Source organism: Carcharodon carcharias, chromosome 28 (assembly GCF_017639515.1).
Source record: "Carcharodon carcharias isolate sCarCar2 chromosome 28, sCarCar2.pri, whole genome shotgun sequence".
Classification (NCBI taxonomy): Eukaryota; Metazoa; Chordata; class Chondrichthyes; order Lamniformes; family Lamnidae; genus Carcharodon; species Carcharodon carcharias.
The window spans coordinates 16094549-16112749 of record NC_054494.1 but is presented as its reverse complement, the minus strand read 5'-3'; the positions used below and the strand labels follow the sequence as shown (position 1 = coordinate 16112749).

Genomic DNA, 18201 nt, shown 5'->3' with positions numbered 1-18201 from the left:
AGGTCTCAGCACACCTCTGTCATTGGTGGGTTGTGTATCGTTTCCAAAGAAAGAGTAGGGCCAGTTTTTGACAATGCAGCTGCATGGAGTACATGAGGGAGAGATCAGCTGAAGCATTAAGGGGTTGGGACCCGAGCCGCAGGCAGAAACGTTGATGCAAAGTCTCAATGCATCAAAGCTTTTTTTCCTGTCCTTAGGATGTCATTAGACTGAGTAGTTGCTTTCACAGCTCCTAAAATGTTAAGACACAGTAGAGGTCAATGCTACTATTTGCAGCACTGAAAGTTAAGGGCCTGAAGATCCACTGTAGGAACCTCAGTGACCTGGTTTAAGTTCCTTAGAATATCTTTGTTTTGAGAGGCCATATGGGTTTCACAATTAAACTGCCCCTGTAGTTTCAGAGCTCCCTGTACTCAAATGCTAAAGGAACGACTGAATGATTATAATCCTAAAGCCTGTTAATTTGAACAATCTCAATACATTAAAAATCAGAGCATCAAATAACCTTGCATTTCACATTCACCAATCCTGCAGTCTGCAGGGGAACAACATTTAAAGGGGGTACAGATTGGAAAGCTGGCATTGCAATATAGCAGCCCACATTTCTTTCAAGTTTGGCTTCATCTGGGAGAGTTGGATCACTGACTTTAGCAACTGATTCATTCAACAAACAATTCTGAGATACTTAATGAACATACAGGACAAAACCCACTGAAGCAAGTAAAATAAAAGGGAATATCAAAGGCTATGTGATGCTCTGTCACATGTTACACTACCCTTTTGCTGCTAATGTTCTCCTACATCCATTATAATTTCTGATCTGCAGTATAAATTACTGCAATGAACAGAAAATATAAAAGCACTCTTTTTTACAAAATAAGTTTCTCTGATAAGTTAACAGACTTGAGAAGTTTATCACTAATGCCATCTAGAGAAAGCAATTTGGATCTCAAATACATGAAGGATGCTCAGTTGACATGACTATGTGACTGTGGTGGTTCGTGTCCAGGATTGAAAAGGGTTACTATTGCTAAGAGACAGAGGCTGTCAAATTCAATACCAGCTGAACAGATAACAGTACCCAGTTGGTACTGAGCTTTCCAGTCTGAGTTCGCACAATAGGCATCCTTTTCAGTCCTGGATTCCAACGACTATGGAATTGCTTGTTGAGTGTCAGCTGAGTGGCTCCGTGGCTGGTCTCAGACAGGCTGTGAATCATACTGTAAATCTAATTTCTTCTGCAACTGAAAATTCAAACAATGTTTTGAAGAGACTTTTACCAAATATTGGGAGGAAGGAATTACATTGTCATTAAATTTCCACTTGCATTTAACTTCTTTAAATTAATAAACCTTTATCCTAGCTTTAAATAGCCCACAATTATCATGACTTGAGTTCTCAGCACAACATAGTCCATTTACTGCCAAGGGCCACATAAAAATTAAAGTTCAATTAGTTTTGGTCAAGTCATATATATTTAAATGTTTTAAGTCTGCTTGTGTACAGCAAATTGCTGAAATAAAGTACAAGTGCACTATGCTTTCATCTTTGGTTTATAGAATGTTTGATCCAAGCACCATTTCTTAGAGTTAGTCTTATCATAGAATGGTTAAAGATTACCATTTGACCTGTCATATTTGTGTCAGCTCCCTGCTAGTGCAACTCACCTAAACACCCTCTCCTCCACCTTTCCCCATGGCCCTGCAATTTGTTTTTCTTCAGATAATTATCCAATTGTCTTTTGAAAACAACGATTCCATCTGCCCTCACCACAATCTCAGGCAGAGCATTCCCGATCGTAACCACTCTATGCATAAAAAAGTTTTGCCTCTTGTCACCAGTTCTTCTTTTGCCTTTAACCTCCATATATCAGTGCGCTCTGGTTCTTGATTCTTCTGCCAACAGTACAGTTTCTCTCCACCTACTTTGCCCTCATGATTTTAAACACAGCTATCAAATCTCTTCAATCTCCTCAAAGGATAACGCCCCAACCTCTCCAACCTATGCATGAGACTGAAGTTCCTCATCCCTGAAAATATTTTCATGAATCTTTTCTGCACCGTCTCTAATGCCTTCACATCTTTCCTAAAGCATGGTGCCCAGGATTGAACCTGTGTTTGATACAGATTTATCAAAACTTACCTGTTTTGTACTCTATGCCGCTTTCTATAAAGCCCAGAAACCCATAGCTTTATTAACCACTTTCTCAGTGTCCTGCCACCTTCAATAGTTTGTGCACATAAAAATTTGTATCCTTATGCTCCTACCTCCCCCCTTTAGAACCGTACCCTCATCTTATATTGCCTCTCCTCATTCTTCCTACCAAAATGAATCACTTCACACTTCCCTGCATTAAATTCTATCTGCCATTTTTCAACCCACCCCACCAGCCTATGTACTTTTGAAGTTTATCACTATCTTCCTCACAGTTCACAATACTTCCACTACAGTTGTGCCTGCCAGTCTGATTCCAATTTAACTGGGCCAGATATATTCTCACCCTATTGAAGTTGGCCCTCTCCCAATTAGTTATATTTGCTCTGGATTGTTGCCCTTTTCCACAGCCAGCCAAAACCTAGAGATGCTATGATGACTGTCCCCTAAGTATTCATCAACTGACACTTGATCCACTTGACTCAACTTGTATTCCAGAACCAGATCCACCAAAGCCTCATTCATTGTTGGACTGAAAACATACTGATGTAGAAAATTCTCCTTAAGACACTCAAGGCACTCTCTGTCCTTTAAACTATTACCGTCCCAATCTATATGAGGATAATTAAAGTCCCCCATTATAACTACTCTACAATTCTTGCATCTCTCCAATTTCCTGGAAATTTGTTTTTCTATATCTTTCTCATTATTAAATGGCTACTAGTTGGTCTTTTCTAACCATTTCAGAAATTTTCACCCAGAGTGCAACTGCTGTTGTTATTAACATGTTCAGACACAATCTAGCAGGATGATTCTAGGGGAAGCATTCTTGAAAAAAATTAAGCCAGGTACTTCTTCACAATTGCTCTGCAAACAATTTATAATGTTTCATATGCTTTTATTCAGCTATACTCATTAAAAAACACAGGCAGCCCGCTGTGTACTAATTTTCTAAAGAAAACCAACATCTCAGAACATCACCTATTGTTTGAGGATACATCTGTAAGTGTTATTTAATCAAGTAACTTTTTGTTTTAAATTACTGGTTCACTGCCACTAAAAATTGTTAAATTACAATCCTTTGTCTTTAAAAAGGTTGCCATTGACACCTACTATTTTGTTGGGAGGGGATAAGGAAGGAATTGGATGTAAACAAGTAACATAAATCCACTAAAAACATTTTCAGGGACTATATAGATATGTGCATAACTACACACCTGATGGTTGGGAGGCCAACTGTGCAGCTGATGGTTGAGAGGCCAACTGTGCAGCTGATGGTTGAGAGGCCAACTGTGCAGCTGATGGTTGAGAGGCCAACTGTGCAGCTGACCTCTTCCTTGGAGTCATAGCAGGCTGAATTGTCAGAATGTTTGAAGATGGAGTTGGCTGGCCAGCTTTTGGCCTTTGGCGGGGTGCAATTGAGGTCTCTGTAGTAGGTGCTGGGTCTATAAGCCTATGGAAGGTTTATATGAACAGCAAATTTATAAGTACACATCAAGTTTAAAAAAAAGTCTGCATTTATTTTTCCAAAAGTGGAACATGCAATTTTGGACTGCAGCTTGAAAGGCATCAGGAAATTTACTTTGAATCTATCTTTTATCATAATGGTTCAAAAGGAACAGCTTAAATATAACTATATGATGAAGGGGCCAGTGTACCTTGCTCTTACTTGAGACTTTTTAGCAGCAACTTCACTAGCTTTCACTGGTACTGGCATTTTCACTGGTATTGATACATTCTGAAAAACAAAAACACACCTTGTACATATTTATCATTCCTTCTCAAAACAATTAATTAAAATACAGAATGCTGAGGTTAAAATTAAACTGTCTTAGCAGCAAAGTAATCAAAGTGCTCAAGTTTGGTGAAATGTACAGCTAAGGAAAATGCTCAAAATTTCAAGCTTATCTCCTTCTCCAAAATCAAGATTCATGCATTTTAAACATTTCACTCTCAAAGTCTATATTTGCTTTTACTTTTATCAAACCAAACATACTGAATACCCAGTGAACGTGCTTCACTAACCATCTTTAGACCTTATTGACTGAGCTACAAAAAGGAACCCTCCAAACATAATGGTCAACATGTGCAAACAAGAACAAATACTTACTAAAATTACAAAGTACAGTACATATACAACAGGAATCAGAGTATCAGTTACTCATCTTACTCATGACCTAGATAACCAACTTGCAACTTTTATACCATCCACATTCATTAGCACGCATGACACTCAATCTGGATAATCTAGCACCATCTGTACTGAACTGTCAAAATGAGCTCTACACAGGATTATTCCTATCAAAGGATCATTTCTTTGTGGTTATTGACGAAACCCAGAAAGAAAATTAACTTACATTGATATTGTTAACTGGACACGCCCTTTTTGACAGCTTAAATGTAAAGAAAGAAACCTGATAAATATCAGGTCTTTTATCTGGATCTGCTTCAAGCATATACCCTGCAAAAAAAGGTAACAGTTTCAGTTTATGTACATGAAGATTTAGGCAAAGTAGCAAAAACAAAACCTGAAAATTAATCAGAAGAGCTGGACACTTACGTATTAAGCAATGCATTTCATTGGAATACCTAGAATTATCTGGAATTGTAAAACTTCCATCACAGATGGCTACTTGACTTTCTCCAAATGGTAAGGTAAAGAAGCACAGTTTGTAAAGTAAACACCCAAGGGCCTAAGATATAAAAAAGAGAGCTTATCTAGAGGGAAACTGATCAGCAACTTTATTACAACAGTCAGGTCAAACTAATTCCAAGAAATCAAGTGTGAGATGCAAAGACCATATGGGAACCACATAGCACTTCCTAGAAAGAATCAATCCTTGCTTACCCATATGTCAGCTTCAGTGGTTATAAACTTTCCACTGTAAAGATTGACCATTTCTGGTGCTCTGTATGACAGCGTTGTATACCTGAAAATTAAAGCAAAATTACATTATTCATGCAAAACTAGCACTACATTATAAGGAGCACTGCCTTTCCCTAATGTTTGCTGGCTTTTTGCACACCTTCACAGCATGTTGCTTGTGTTTATATTTGAAATTTAGTTACAACTTGCCTTTATATAGTACCTTTCATGTCCCTGGGCACTACACAGGAGCATTATCGAACAAAATTTGAAACCAAACCATATTAGGGCAGGTAATTAAAAGCATGGTAAAAGAGCTAGGTTTTACAGATGATCTTGGAGGAGGAAAGAGAAATAGAGACTGAAGAGTTTAGAGAAAAAATTCCATCGTTGGAGCCTGGGCAGCTGGAGGTAGGGCTATCAATAGAGGAGTAATGAAAATGGATTAGTTAAAAGATCAGAATCGGAGGAGAGCAGAGATCTCTGAGCGTTGTAGGGCTGGAGGAGGTTACAGAGATAAGAGGGGCCAAGGCCATGAAGGGATTTGAAAAAAGGGATGAGAGTTTTAAAATTGAACTGTTGCCGGATGAGGAGCTAATATAAGTCAGTAAACACAAGGCTGATGGGTGAATGGGTTTTGGTGCTTGTTAAAATATGGGCAGCAGGGTTTTGGAAAGTTCAGTTTGGAGGGTGCAGAGTGGAAGGTCAGCTGGGAGAGCATTGGAGTAGTCAGGCCTAGAGTTCCCAAAGGCATAGATGAGAATTTCAGCAGCTTCACCCCATATCAACTTACTAACTTACCAAGTTGATGCAGAAGTGGAGGCAGGTGATGCTACGAAGGTGGAAGTAGGCTGTTTAATGATGAAGTGAATATGGGAACAGAAACCCAGCTTCTGTCGAAGGGTCATGAGGACTCGAAACGTCAACTCTTTTCTTCTCCGCCGATGCTGCCAGACCTGCTGAGTTTTTCCAGGTAATTCTGTTTTTGTTTTTGTTTTGGATTTCCAGCATCCGCAGTTTTTTTGTTTTTATCATGGTTAAATAGATTGCCAAGGTGGCAAATTGTCTGGTTCAGCCTCGGGGAGTAGCCAGAGTAAGAGAAAAAGTCGGTGGCTAGGGAACAAAGTTTTTGACTTCAGTTTTCCTAATATTTAGTTGGGGAAAGTTTTTGCTCATCCAATTCTGGAAATCTGACAAGCAGCATGGTGAATCAGAGAAGTGCAAGAGTAGAGAGAAGTGACTGTATGGTAGAGCTGGGAGTTGTACTTGTGGATTATTAGATTATATGGAAGTGTAAAATTCCAAAATATCAAAAAATTAAAATGTTTTAAGGCCTAATTTGAGCTAGATAATACCATATGCATTTGAAAAATTATAGGACTTCATAGAATAAATAAAACTGTATAATACTACATCAAACAACATAATAAACAACTACTGCTGGTTTCATACAGAATGGTTACACACAGAGAGATATGCCACATATTCACAAACTTCATTTTAATTTCAATAAGAAAACCAGGTTAAGTCCATATCCACATGGGCCCATATGATCTGCTGAAACAAAGATGATGACTCACCTCAAAAGGAAACAGAAAGCATACAACCCTGCAGAAAGGTGGCAGAAGAGGCCTGGGCCACTGATGGATAGGCTTGTTGTTAGAGAGAGAGAGGGGACAGAGAGAGAGAGAGGGGGACAGAGAGAGAGAGAGGGGGTCAGAGAGAGAGAGAGAGGGGGTCAGAGAGAGAGAGAGAGAGGGACAGAGAGAGAGAGGTATTGTACATTTAAGCTATTTATTGTGGATGATAAGGTTCATGGCAGGACAAGTGTAAGGCGGGTCAGAATTTTTCATCTCAGGGGCAAGGTTGATAAGCATCAACAGGTTTATCCAAATTGAGGGAAATGAAATATTGAAAGACTGTTTCAATAGGTTGGAAATGTATAGAGGCTGTGGCATAGTCAAAAAATATATGAAGCTAATCACAGATTTACCAAAAATCAAATAGATTACACACTGGGGGAGTGATGGCTCGGGAAGAATAAAACTGCTTTTTAATCAAAGGATACCAACAGTAAATTGCAGGAATATAGCTCATGCAGATTTGTTTAAAAATTACCCTCCCTCAAAAAATATTTTTAAATATAACATTTATACCAGATTTCTTCTGAAAACATCTAGCAATATGGCTGTGCTATCATGCTAGAAGCTACTGGAGATGCACTGAAAAACTGGTTCAGGAGACTGAAGTAATTTTTTTTTAAATGGCAAAACTAACACGCATTAAAGTAGTTGGACCTTGATCAGCAACTAACCACTGTAATCAGTTATGCACAAGTTGCTGCAAAAAGGCTTTTTTTGTGCTAATTTTAATGCCTTTTTGACTCTAAGCTAATTCAACTTAACAGATACAGAACTTCAACAGGATTTTAACTAAGACATACTTTTTTATTTCTTCCTCAACTGCACCAACACCTTCAGTCTGAGGATGTATAAATCTGTTTGTTGCACTTCCAAAGTCACAGAGAACATAACTACCACTATCGTGAAGAAGAAGATTTTCAACCTAGTACAGAACAGAAAGAGCAATGAATAAAACACACTGCACTTGCATGCAAGAAATTTTAGTTTGATATTTCTCAAATAATTCTCACCTTAAGGTCTCTATGAATAATTGGAGGTTTGCACTGATGTAGCCTAGCCACTGCTTCACAAGTATCACAGAATATTTGCAGCACCTCAGTTTCATTAAACCCAGAATGCAATCGTTGGTTCATCAAGTTGACCACCTGACCACCTGTGAGAACAGAAAAATCTGATGCATTAAAGTACGCTTTTGATTTATCAACTGAAACTCAACCATACTGATTTACATAAGGGCCATTGAAAATGCTACAGTGCAAGGTCTCAACTTTTCAGCTTCAATGCCCCTTAGCTTTATTCAAGCTTTTTAAAGAGTAATAAGGACAAAAAATAAACTGTAAACTACAGTTAAAGCTAAACAGAATAACAAGGAATTCTTTCAGTGCCATAACAGCAAGCAGTCAGAGAGAAGGTGAACATCTGAAAGGTACTGTACCAATTGGGATAAAAAGGAGGATGAGCAGAGTCAATATAATTAAGTATTCATTGGAAATTACTTTTGTCTTTCATTGACAGATTCACCAGTTTCAACGACCAATCTAGCCAAGCTTACACATGAACAAAATCCTGGGAACAAATGCTTTTATCCCAGAGCACCAAGGCAGGCTAGGGATGACATTTGTGAAGTGCTGAAAATGGCCATGAAGGAGCCAGTTTTGGACAGATATTATTAAATTAAAAGCAATTAATGATTCAAAGAAAGATAAATTTAAGCCAAGTAAATGCAGGCCCTTTGGTATTTTATCAGTATCTATTAAACTAATGGAACTGATTATCATGGGGAAATCTGTTTAAGGCTAACAAGGCTGTAAACAACAACCAACAAAACCAGGGAAAGTAAACATCTTGCATGATAAGCCACCTTACCTACTTGTTTGGGACAGCGGCATTCCAATGGTGGAAAATCATGTGATGCAGTGTACTTAAATTTCCCAAAACCCTTCAATAAATGTACTCATCAAAATGCTGTTACCGAAACTAAAAATGGTTCCAAAAAGGATGTGGGTTCAAAATTGGCTCTAAATAGAAAATTATACTTTGTTAATGAAATAAAGAGCAGTGGATGGGTTGAAAACTGCACAGCATCCTGGTAATCAGCATCCTATAGTAGTGTGTTGAGTTTCAGTCACTGAGATGAATGGGAGACATCCAAGGCAATAATCAGGAAACAGATAGAACCACAACACTGATCCTTTCTGGTACAGTTATCATTGCTGTGCAAGGATAGTGTGACGAAGAAAAGGAATGAAACTATATCAAATAACACAAACATTAAATGGCATACGTAAGTTAAATTTGATGCATTACATCCAAGGTAGTAGGTCATAGCTCATTACAGGGGGTGAAGCCAACAATTTTGTCACAGAAACAAAATAATCTGAAAATGTTGCATTCAGCTGTAGCACAAAATTTGAACACATTCAAATGTGGAAAGTCTCTTGTATGAACAAATAGTTAAATCTCTGAATGACTGAAGATTCTATTTACTCAAGACTCGATAGTCAACCCAGAGAGCTTCACCTTAACAGCAGAATAATAGAACATGTATTAAGTATTTAATACTCTTTTCTTTATAAAATAGCATACTGACTTAATCTTAAGCAAGTCCATAGGACAGGAGGGTGCAGGGTAGTTTACAGGCCAACATCTGGCAGGACAGGTTGCCATATGTGGGATCGCTGGATGATGGATGCAGCTTTAACAATAGCCATTGGCCAGTGAAGGGAGGCTAAGCAGTCTCATGTTTCCCATGAAACAAATCAGATCATACAAAAAAAAGGCATGGACAAAAACCTTTCAATTTAAGATAAATTGGCAGAGTAAAAGGTGGCCTTTCGTATAATGAACATAATGATGTACCTGGTTAAGTGCCCAAGGCAAGCACTGTGAATTCAGAATGAACCTGATGACTTTGTTGATGATGTTTATATAGATTATTCAAGGCAATTTTCAATCTTCCAGATGAATACACTATTAAACATTTTGCGTATAAATTCCTTGATGAAGGAGTCAACTAGCTATTTTAGATTTACCTTAAAATATGTTATTTAGTTATTCATGCACAATGAGGTTTCACCTATCTAGTTACAACTGCAGGGGGGGTACTACCTAGTTACAACTTACGGGGGGGGTGTACTACCTAGTTACAACAGAGGTACTTGTATCAGATAAGGGCAAGGTTATATGTTGCATATGATTGAAAACAGCAGTGACATTTACCTTATTCAGTTTCCTATTCCATTTTTTAAAAAAAAATTATGCAGTCATAACAAACTTTCTAGTTTGATCATAGCTTCCAGGGTCATGCAATCTTAGGGTTCATATTAACATGTTTTGTGCTTTCCCTTTAAGTGAACAATTATCAAGTGTTCTCTTGAACATTTCACCTCAAAATGCTCTAAAATTGATCCTTTAGCTCATTTTGAAACGAAACCAAATAATGGGAAAGAGTTAGAAATGAAAATACTTAGTAGTAGTGGGCTGAGGGAGATATGCTTCCAGTTAATGTAGAATTATACTGACAAACACTGGGAGATTCTGCACACACTCAGACTGCAGCATCCTAGGAATTGCAAGTACAAGTGTACATAAGAACATAAGAAATATTGCAGGAACAGACCGTAGGGCCCATTGAATCCGCTCTATCATTCAATACAATCATGGCTGATCCTTTGCCTCAGCTCCACCTTCCAGCCCATTAATGATTTCCCAAGAGATCAAAAAATTGTTTATCGCAGCCTTAAGTATACTCAACATGTAGCTGATCTTATCTTCAGCCATAGCTCAGGATAAAAATCAATACCAGCCTTTTTGACAAGATGGAGCCTCTAAGTAACAGCATTAAGTAAAAAGTACACAAAGGCACAAAAGACAAAATTATGGGCAAGTTAGTCAAGTTACTGTGAAATGTAATTTTGATATATCTTCGTTATAAACCTTCATTATCCACATTAGTAATTTCAACTATGGAAAAAATGGCAGCTGAAACAAAAATTTTGAAAGAGTATTATTTGAATAAGAGTTTGAAACTGTTGCATGCTGGTAGATTTTGTTCATTGCGCTCATTGAATTTTCAAATATGAATTTTCAACATTATAAATATTACACAAAGCGCAACACGATCAATTGGAAATGCCATTATTGTAATATATATATATATATATATATATATATATATATAGAGAGAGAGAGAGAGAGAGAGAGGGGTAGATATATATATATGCAAATACATGGACTGCAGTGGTTCAAGGCGGCAGCTCACCACCACCTTCTCAAGGGCAATGAATGCTGGCCTAGCCAGCGATGTCCACATCCCGTGAAAGAGTAAAACAAACATTAGAGAAATGTGATTAAATAAACATTAACAAACCTCTGCAGTATTCCATTAGAATAAGAACCTCCCATACATCACTGGCATTTATCGAGGTAACACTGGAGTCCAGGTAATTCACAATATTTTTATGCCCAGACAGATCTTTCTGTTTACAAACAAAGAAAAGCAAGATACTTTAGTAACTTCGGTGAAAGTAAGCATTTAACATATTGAAAACTTCATTGCTCATTTAGTTCAAAATATGAAATTAAAAAAAGTTCCAAAAAATGGATTCTGTTAACATTGCAAAGTGAAATATATGGTCAAATAACCCTTCATTTTTAATGGGTTCTGTCATTCAGTTACATACAGGAAAAATACTTCTAATGAAGGGTTTGCTTTCCTGAAAGATTATCCCATATTTTAGCAGTTTATTTATTTTAGTTTGCAACAACATTTTTATTTCAGCTTTTGCAGTTTAAAAATCCTTATGTAATATTTCAAATTCAATGCATTTCCCTGCCAGGTCAAGAATTCAAAATCAAAACATTTTGAAATTCACATGAAAACCCAGAGACTGACATCAGTCGTTTCTCCCGTTTTTAATTTAATATAAACAATTGTGCAAATTATGGTACAATGCTGCAAGTTAAATAAAGATTTACATCTCGTACAAGATGAAGTTTCAAGGAAAAATAAATTGACATCAAGCCCCCAGCCATCTTGTATAGAACACATCTAAACTTTGTCAGCTTTGCCACTTCAGCTTGCATCCTTTACCAGCAAAGCTTTAGTTATCATTGCTGTTAAGAGTTTTGTGACATCTAACTGTATACCCATTTATCAACATACATTCAGCAGCCCCATTCATGTAAGTCCGATATTAGCCTTGTGACACAGGGTGGTATACCGTGCGATACAAATATATCCTAATGCTAAAACGGAACTGTTTCTGCTGACTCAAACCTTTCAAAAAGTTTAACTTCTGTAAGCATACGTGCCTAAGATTACAGAATTTAATTGTTGTTTGATGAGGGATGTTCGCAGATTTAAAATGCTTGTAAATTTCCAGCTCAAAATTTCCAGCCTGTAAAACAAGGCTAACACAACTTGAACATAAAATACAAAATCTTACCAGCGCATGACAGCTCTCAACATGCCAATTTTCTCCTTCCTAAATAATTGGCCCATTGTTCATTTCCAATCCTGATTTTCTTTTGTTTGCAATCACTTGCACCAAACAAATTCCCCACAAACACATTAAACCAAAACTCACCATGCAGTGCAAAAAAACTCACCCAATCACTTTACAGCAAAATAAAATTCCAAGAGAAAGCCAGTCGCACCTTTCCCATCATAGTTCCCTAAAAGTAAAAACTTAAAATAAAATGTACAAAAATGTCACTGTTTTCTCCCATGACTATCTTTTGTACCTGTACAGTCAGACAACCTGAGTTCTCCACTCACTTCCCAGCCTTTCCATGTTCGCTGCTCTATGAATTTTCGAATACAACCAGCTGACAACACTCGGGCATTGGAGTCTGTCTAAAAATAGCGTAGCAATCAGATCTAAACTATACCTATAAAGGGCCGTAACTTCCAGTGGAGCAGCAACCGAGTCCGATTTACTTGCATTTACCTGGAGATCCAAGTGACCCTATCTCACCCGACCCACTGACTCGGGCGGGGTCAGTGGGGGGGGGGGGGGGGAGAGATAGAGTTGGGATGCTTCAGTACCCCCCACACCCCTCCCCCAAATACACTGTCCTGGAGCACCAAAGGCTCTCCCAAAGTTTCCATGGAAAAGACCAGCCCCCGTGGATGTTTGAGTTGTGATCAGAAAGAGGGCAGCATGAGGCACACTTGATATTTCCATAATCAGAAAAAAAACGAGACACACATCATCTCAATTCATATGAAACGAGTGCCAATAGCAGCGATACAACCGTACTGGAACAGCTTAGCTAAGTGCGCACAAGTCCTTCAGTACTATTGCCGGAATGTTGTCAGGGCCCATATATCCAATGCCTTCAACTGTTTCTTGATACCACGCTGAGTGAATTGCATCGGCTGAAGACTAGTATCTGTGATGTTGGGGACCTTAGGAGGAGGTCGAGATGGATCATCCACTCGTCACTTCTGGTTGAAGATTGTTGCAAGTGCTTCAGCCTTGTCTTTTGCACTGGTGTGTTGGGCTCCCCTATCATTGAGGATGGGGATTATTTGTGGAGCCTCCTCCTCCAGTGAGTTGTTTAATTGTCCACCACCATTCACGACTGGATGTGGCAGGACTACGGAGCTTAGATCAGATCCGTTGGTTGTGGGATTGTTTAGCTCTGTCTTATGCATGCAACTTCCACTGTTTGGCATATCATTAGTCGCTTGTTGTAGTTTCACCAGGTTGACACCTCATTTTTAGGTATGCCTGGTGCTGCTCCTGGCATGTTCTCCTACACGCTTCACTGAACTAGGGTTGACCCCGAGGCTTGATTGCAATGGTAGAGTGGGGGTATGCTGGCTCTGAAATTACAGATTGTGGCCATGTCCAATTCTGTTGCTACTGATGGCTGCAGCACCTAACGAATGCCCGGTTTTGACTTGCTTGATCTGTTCGAAATCTCTCCCATTTAGCATGGTGATAATGCCACACAACATGATGGAGGGTATCCTCAATGTGAAGATGTCTCCACAAGGGCCGTGTAGTGGTCCATCCTACCAATACTGTCATGGACAGATTCATCGGAGTCAGGTAGATTGGTGAGGACAAGGTCAAGTATGTTTTTCCCTCTTCTTGGTTCCCTCACCATCTGCTGCAGACCCAGTCTAGCAGCTATGTCCTTTAGGACTCAGCCAGCTCTGTCAATAGTAGTGCTACCGAGTCACTCTTGATGATGGATATTGAAGTCCCCCATTCAAAGTACACTGTGCCCTAGCCATCCTCAATGCTTCCTGCAAGTGGTGTTCAATGTGGAGGAGTACTGAGGTTACGGGGGCAGGGGGATGATATATATTGAGAAAAGGGCTGTTACTGTATTTTGAAACTGGAGAGGTTATTGTAAAGATAAATTCAGATCTCTTGGTGACAGCATGATAAATAAGTAAGGGACTGAATTATCAAGGGCAGGCACTGTGTGTTTTTGAGCACTCTCTCTTCAGGGTGTCTCCAGAATGCACTCCATCATATAGCAGTTACCATGTATTGTTGTCCTTTAGTCAATCAGTATTATACACAGATTGTTCTTTGCAGAAATCAAACAGTTCACTATTCTTTGAACCAGATATATTTCAAATAGAGAATGCTGGAACAGAAATTTTGTATTGGTCTGACTTTTATTTTAAAAGAAAAACATCAAAGATGGTACAGCATCTGCATCACTGTCACAAAAATACAGGTGAAGCACCAATTCTCAAAACAAAGAAGGTTGATTTATGTTTAAAAGGAATATGCCAGCCTGCTTGCCAGGTTTTAACTATATATTATCAAAAATCAATAACTAATTTACCAATGTCAAAAAGCACTTACACTTTTAGCAGTTGATTCAAACACCCTAATCTTAAAAGTCCTTAATCTTAATGAACATGTAAATAAAACTTAATTATATCAACTAAAAATGCATCTTGATACATTCTTGATGTAGCAGAGTGTAAATAAATATTTTTCATATTCAAAGCAATATAATATAACTGAAGTTAGTCCTCTCTTGCTGTTGGTACAGTTTGTATGAAGCAATCTTATTTCTTCGATCAGGTCCACTGTCCACATCAAAAACAGAATTACCTGGAAAAACTCAGCAGGTCTGGCAGCATCGGTGGAGAAGAAAAGAGTTGACGTTTCGAGTCCTCATGACCCTTCAACAGAACTGAGTGAATATTAGGAGAAGGGTGAAATATAAGCTGGTTTAAGGTGGCGGTGGGGGGGTGTGGTTGTAGGGACAAGCAAGCAGTGATAGATAATCAAAAGATGTCACAGACAAAGGTACAAAGAGGTGTTGAAGGTGGTGATAATTAGCACATTCATTTAGATAATAAGAATGGAGGGCAGGACACTCAGGTACAGCTCTAGTGGGGGTGGGGTGGAAAGACTAGCAGGGCATACAAGATTTAAAAATAATGGAAATAGGTGGGAAAAGAAAAATCTATATAAATTATTGGAAAACACAAAAGGAAGAGGGAAGAAACGGAAAGGAGCTGGGGATGGAGGATGGAGTTCAAGATCTAAAGTTGTCGAATTCAATATTCAGTCCGGAAGGCTGTAAAGCGCCTAGTTGGAAGATGAGGTGCTGTTCCAGTTTGCATTGGGCTTCACTGGAACAATGCAGCAAGCCAAGGACAGACATGTGGGTAAGAGAGCAAGGTGGAGTGTTAAAATGGTGGGTGACAGGGAGGTTTGGGTTATTCTTGCTGACAGACTGCAGGTGTTCTGCAAAGCTGTCGCCCAGTTTACGTTTGGTCTCTCCAATGTAGAGGAGACCGCATTGGGAGCAATGAATGCAGTAGACTAAGTTGGGGGAAATGCAAGTGAAATGCTGCTTCACTTGAAAGGAGTGTTTGGGCCCTTGGACGGTGAGGAGAGAGGAAGTGAAGGGGCAAGTGTTGCATCTTTTGCGTGGGCATGGGGAGGTGCCATAGGTAGGGTTTGAGGAGTAGGGGGTGATGGAGGAGTGGACCAGGGTGTCCCAGAGGGAAGGATCCCTACGGAATGGCGCCGGGGGAGGGGGTGTGTGTGTGTGTGTGTGTGTGTGTGTGTGTGTGTGAAGGGAAGATGTGTTTGGTGGTGGCATCATGCTGGAGTTGGCGGAAATGATCCTTTGAATGCAGAGTTGGTGGAGGATGATCCTTTGAATGCGGAGGCTGGTGGGGTGATAAGTGAGGACAAGGGGGACCCTATCATGTTTCTGGGAGGGAGGAGAAGGCGTGAGGGCGGATGCGCGGGAGATGGGCCGGACACGGTTGAGGGCCTTGTCAACGACCGTGGGTGGAAAACCTCAGTTAAGGAAGAAGGAGGACATGTCAGTGAAACGGTTTTTGAAGGTAGCATCATCAGAACAGATGCGACGGAGGCGAAGGAACTGAGAGAATGGGATGGAGTTCTTACAGGAAACTGGGTGTGAGGAGCTGTAGTCGAGGTAGCTATGGGAGTCGGTAAGCTTGTAATGAATATTGGTGGACACCAGAAATTGAGACAGAGGGGTCAAGGAAGGGAAGTGTCAGAGATGGATCATGTGAAAATGATGGAGGGGTGGAGATTGGAGGCAAAATTAATAAATTTTTCCAAGTCCCAACGAGAGCATGAAGCTGCACCAAAGTAATCATCGATATACCGGAGAAAGAGTTGTGGGAGGGGGCCGGAGTAGGACTGGAACAAGAATGTTCCACATACCCCATAAAGAGACAGGCATAGCTGGCCTATGTGGGTACCCATAGCCACACCTTTTATTTGGAGGAAGTGAGAGGAGTTAAAGGAGAAATTGTTCAGTGTGAGAACAAGTTCAGTCAGACGGAGGAGAGTAGTGGTGGACGGGGATTGTTTGGGCCTCTGTTCGAGGAAGAAGCTAAGGGCCCTCAGACCATCCTGGTGGGGGATGGAGGTGAAGAGGGATTGAACGTCCATGGTGAAGAGGAAGCGGTTGGGGCCAGGGAACTGGAAATTGTTGATGTGACCTAAGGTGTCAAAGGAATCACGGATGTAGGTGGGAAGGGACTGGACAAGGGGAAAGAGAAGGGAGTCAAGATAACGAGAAATGAGTTCCATGGGGCAGGAACAGGCTGACACGATCGGTCTACCGGGACAGTTCTGTTTGTGGATTTTGGGTAAGGAGGTAGAAGCGGGCCGTCCGAGGTTGGGCGACTATCAGGTTGGAAGCTGTGGGAGGAAGATCTCCAGAGGAGATGAGGTCAATGACAGTCCTGGAAACAATGGCTTGATGTTCAGTGGTGGGGTCATGGTCCAGGGAGAGGTAGGAGGACGTGTCTGCGAGTTGACACTCAGCCTCCGCGAGGTAGAGGTCAGTGCACCAGACAACAACAGCACCACCCTTGTCAACGGGTTTGATGACTATGTTGGGGTTGGACCTGAAAGAACAGAGTGCAGTAAGTTCAGAAAGAGACAGATTAGAATGGGTGAGAGGAGCAGAGAAATTGAGACGACTAATGTCACGCCGACAGTTCTCAATGAAAAGATCAAGAGAAGGTAAGAATCCAGAGGGAGGGGTCCAGGTGGAGGGAGAATATTGGAGGTGGGTAAAAGGATCCGCTGAACGGGGAAAGGACTCCTACCCAAAGAAGTAAACACGGAGACGAAGACGGCAGAAGAAGAGTTCAGCATCGTGCCGAGCCCAAAATTCATTGAGATGAGGGCGTAAGGGTATGAAACTAAGTCCTTTGCTGAGCACTGAACATTCAGCATCGGAGGGGAAGGTCAGAGGGTATCGTGAATACACGGCCAGGGCTGGGGACGAAGGGACAGGCAGGGGTGGAGGGTCCTAGATGGGTGTTGGTGTCGATGAGTTGTTGGAGCTTGCGTTCCTTAGCACTTGAGAGAAAGAGAAAAAGTTTCTTGTTGAGGCGTCGGATGAGACGAAGAATAAAATGAAACGGGGGGCACGCGCAGCTTTGAAAAAGGATGCGGTGGTGCTGCTGGAGGGGGAGGTCAAGTGTGTTCATATGGCGGCCCATGGCACCAAGTATGGATCTCATTATCTCGTTTAGATAATATCACCACCTTCAACACCTCTTTGTTCCTTTGTGACATCTTTTGATTATCTGCTCCTATCACTGCTTGCTTGTCCCTAAAACCACACCACTCCCCCACTACTCTCCCCCCACCACCTTAAATCAGCTTATATTTCACCCCTCTCCTAATATTCACTCAGTTCTATTGAAGGGTCATGAGGACCTGAAACGTCAATTCTTTTCTTCTCCGCCGATGCTGCCAGACCTGCTGAGTTTTTCCAGGTAATTCTGTTTTTGTTTTCCACTGTCTACATGTTGTTTTACAAAAGATATTTGATAAACCTTTATGAAGTATAAACTGAGTGATGAATACTGCAACAGACATAATAGTAGAAATAGCCTGAGTTTGACTGTTGGGTTATTAGCATGTAAATCTAATGAAGCATTGATGTCTTGTAATATATTGCTCACTATTTTGTAACAAAATCAATAAACCTTGTGAATCCCTTTTTTCCTTTTGCTGATGGAGGCGATGGTGATTAGTAGGCTTCCAT

At 40.2% G+C, this 18201-nt stretch overlaps 1 protein-coding gene across 5 annotated transcripts in view; it reads right to left on the bottom strand.

Moving 5' to 3' along the window:
• The window catches only part of LOC121270832 (AP2-associated protein kinase 1-like), a 114582-nt gene that overhangs the window by 27567 nt on the left and 68814 nt on the right, over positions 1-18201 (bottom strand). For 4 of the 5 annotated variants that reach the window (XM_041176310.1, XM_041176311.1, XM_041176312.1 and 1 more), the window contains 8 exons: positions 11033-11141; positions 7674-7816; positions 7464-7585; positions 5003-5084; positions 4715-4847; positions 4512-4615; positions 3813-3892; positions 3372-3607 (listed from right to left, as the gene is read on the bottom strand). In XM_041176310.1, the coding sequence (XP_041032244.1) occupies positions 3372-3607; positions 3813-3892; positions 4512-4615; positions 4715-4847; positions 5003-5084; positions 7464-7585; positions 7674-7816; positions 11033-11141 (1009 nt within the window). Of the gene's footprint in view, positions 1-3371; positions 3608-3812; positions 3893-4511; positions 4616-4714; positions 4848-5002; positions 5085-7463; positions 7586-7673; positions 7817-11032; positions 11142-12273; positions 12340-18201 lie in introns of all 5 variants that reach the window. The other variant, XM_041176315.1, reaches the window with a different exon arrangement.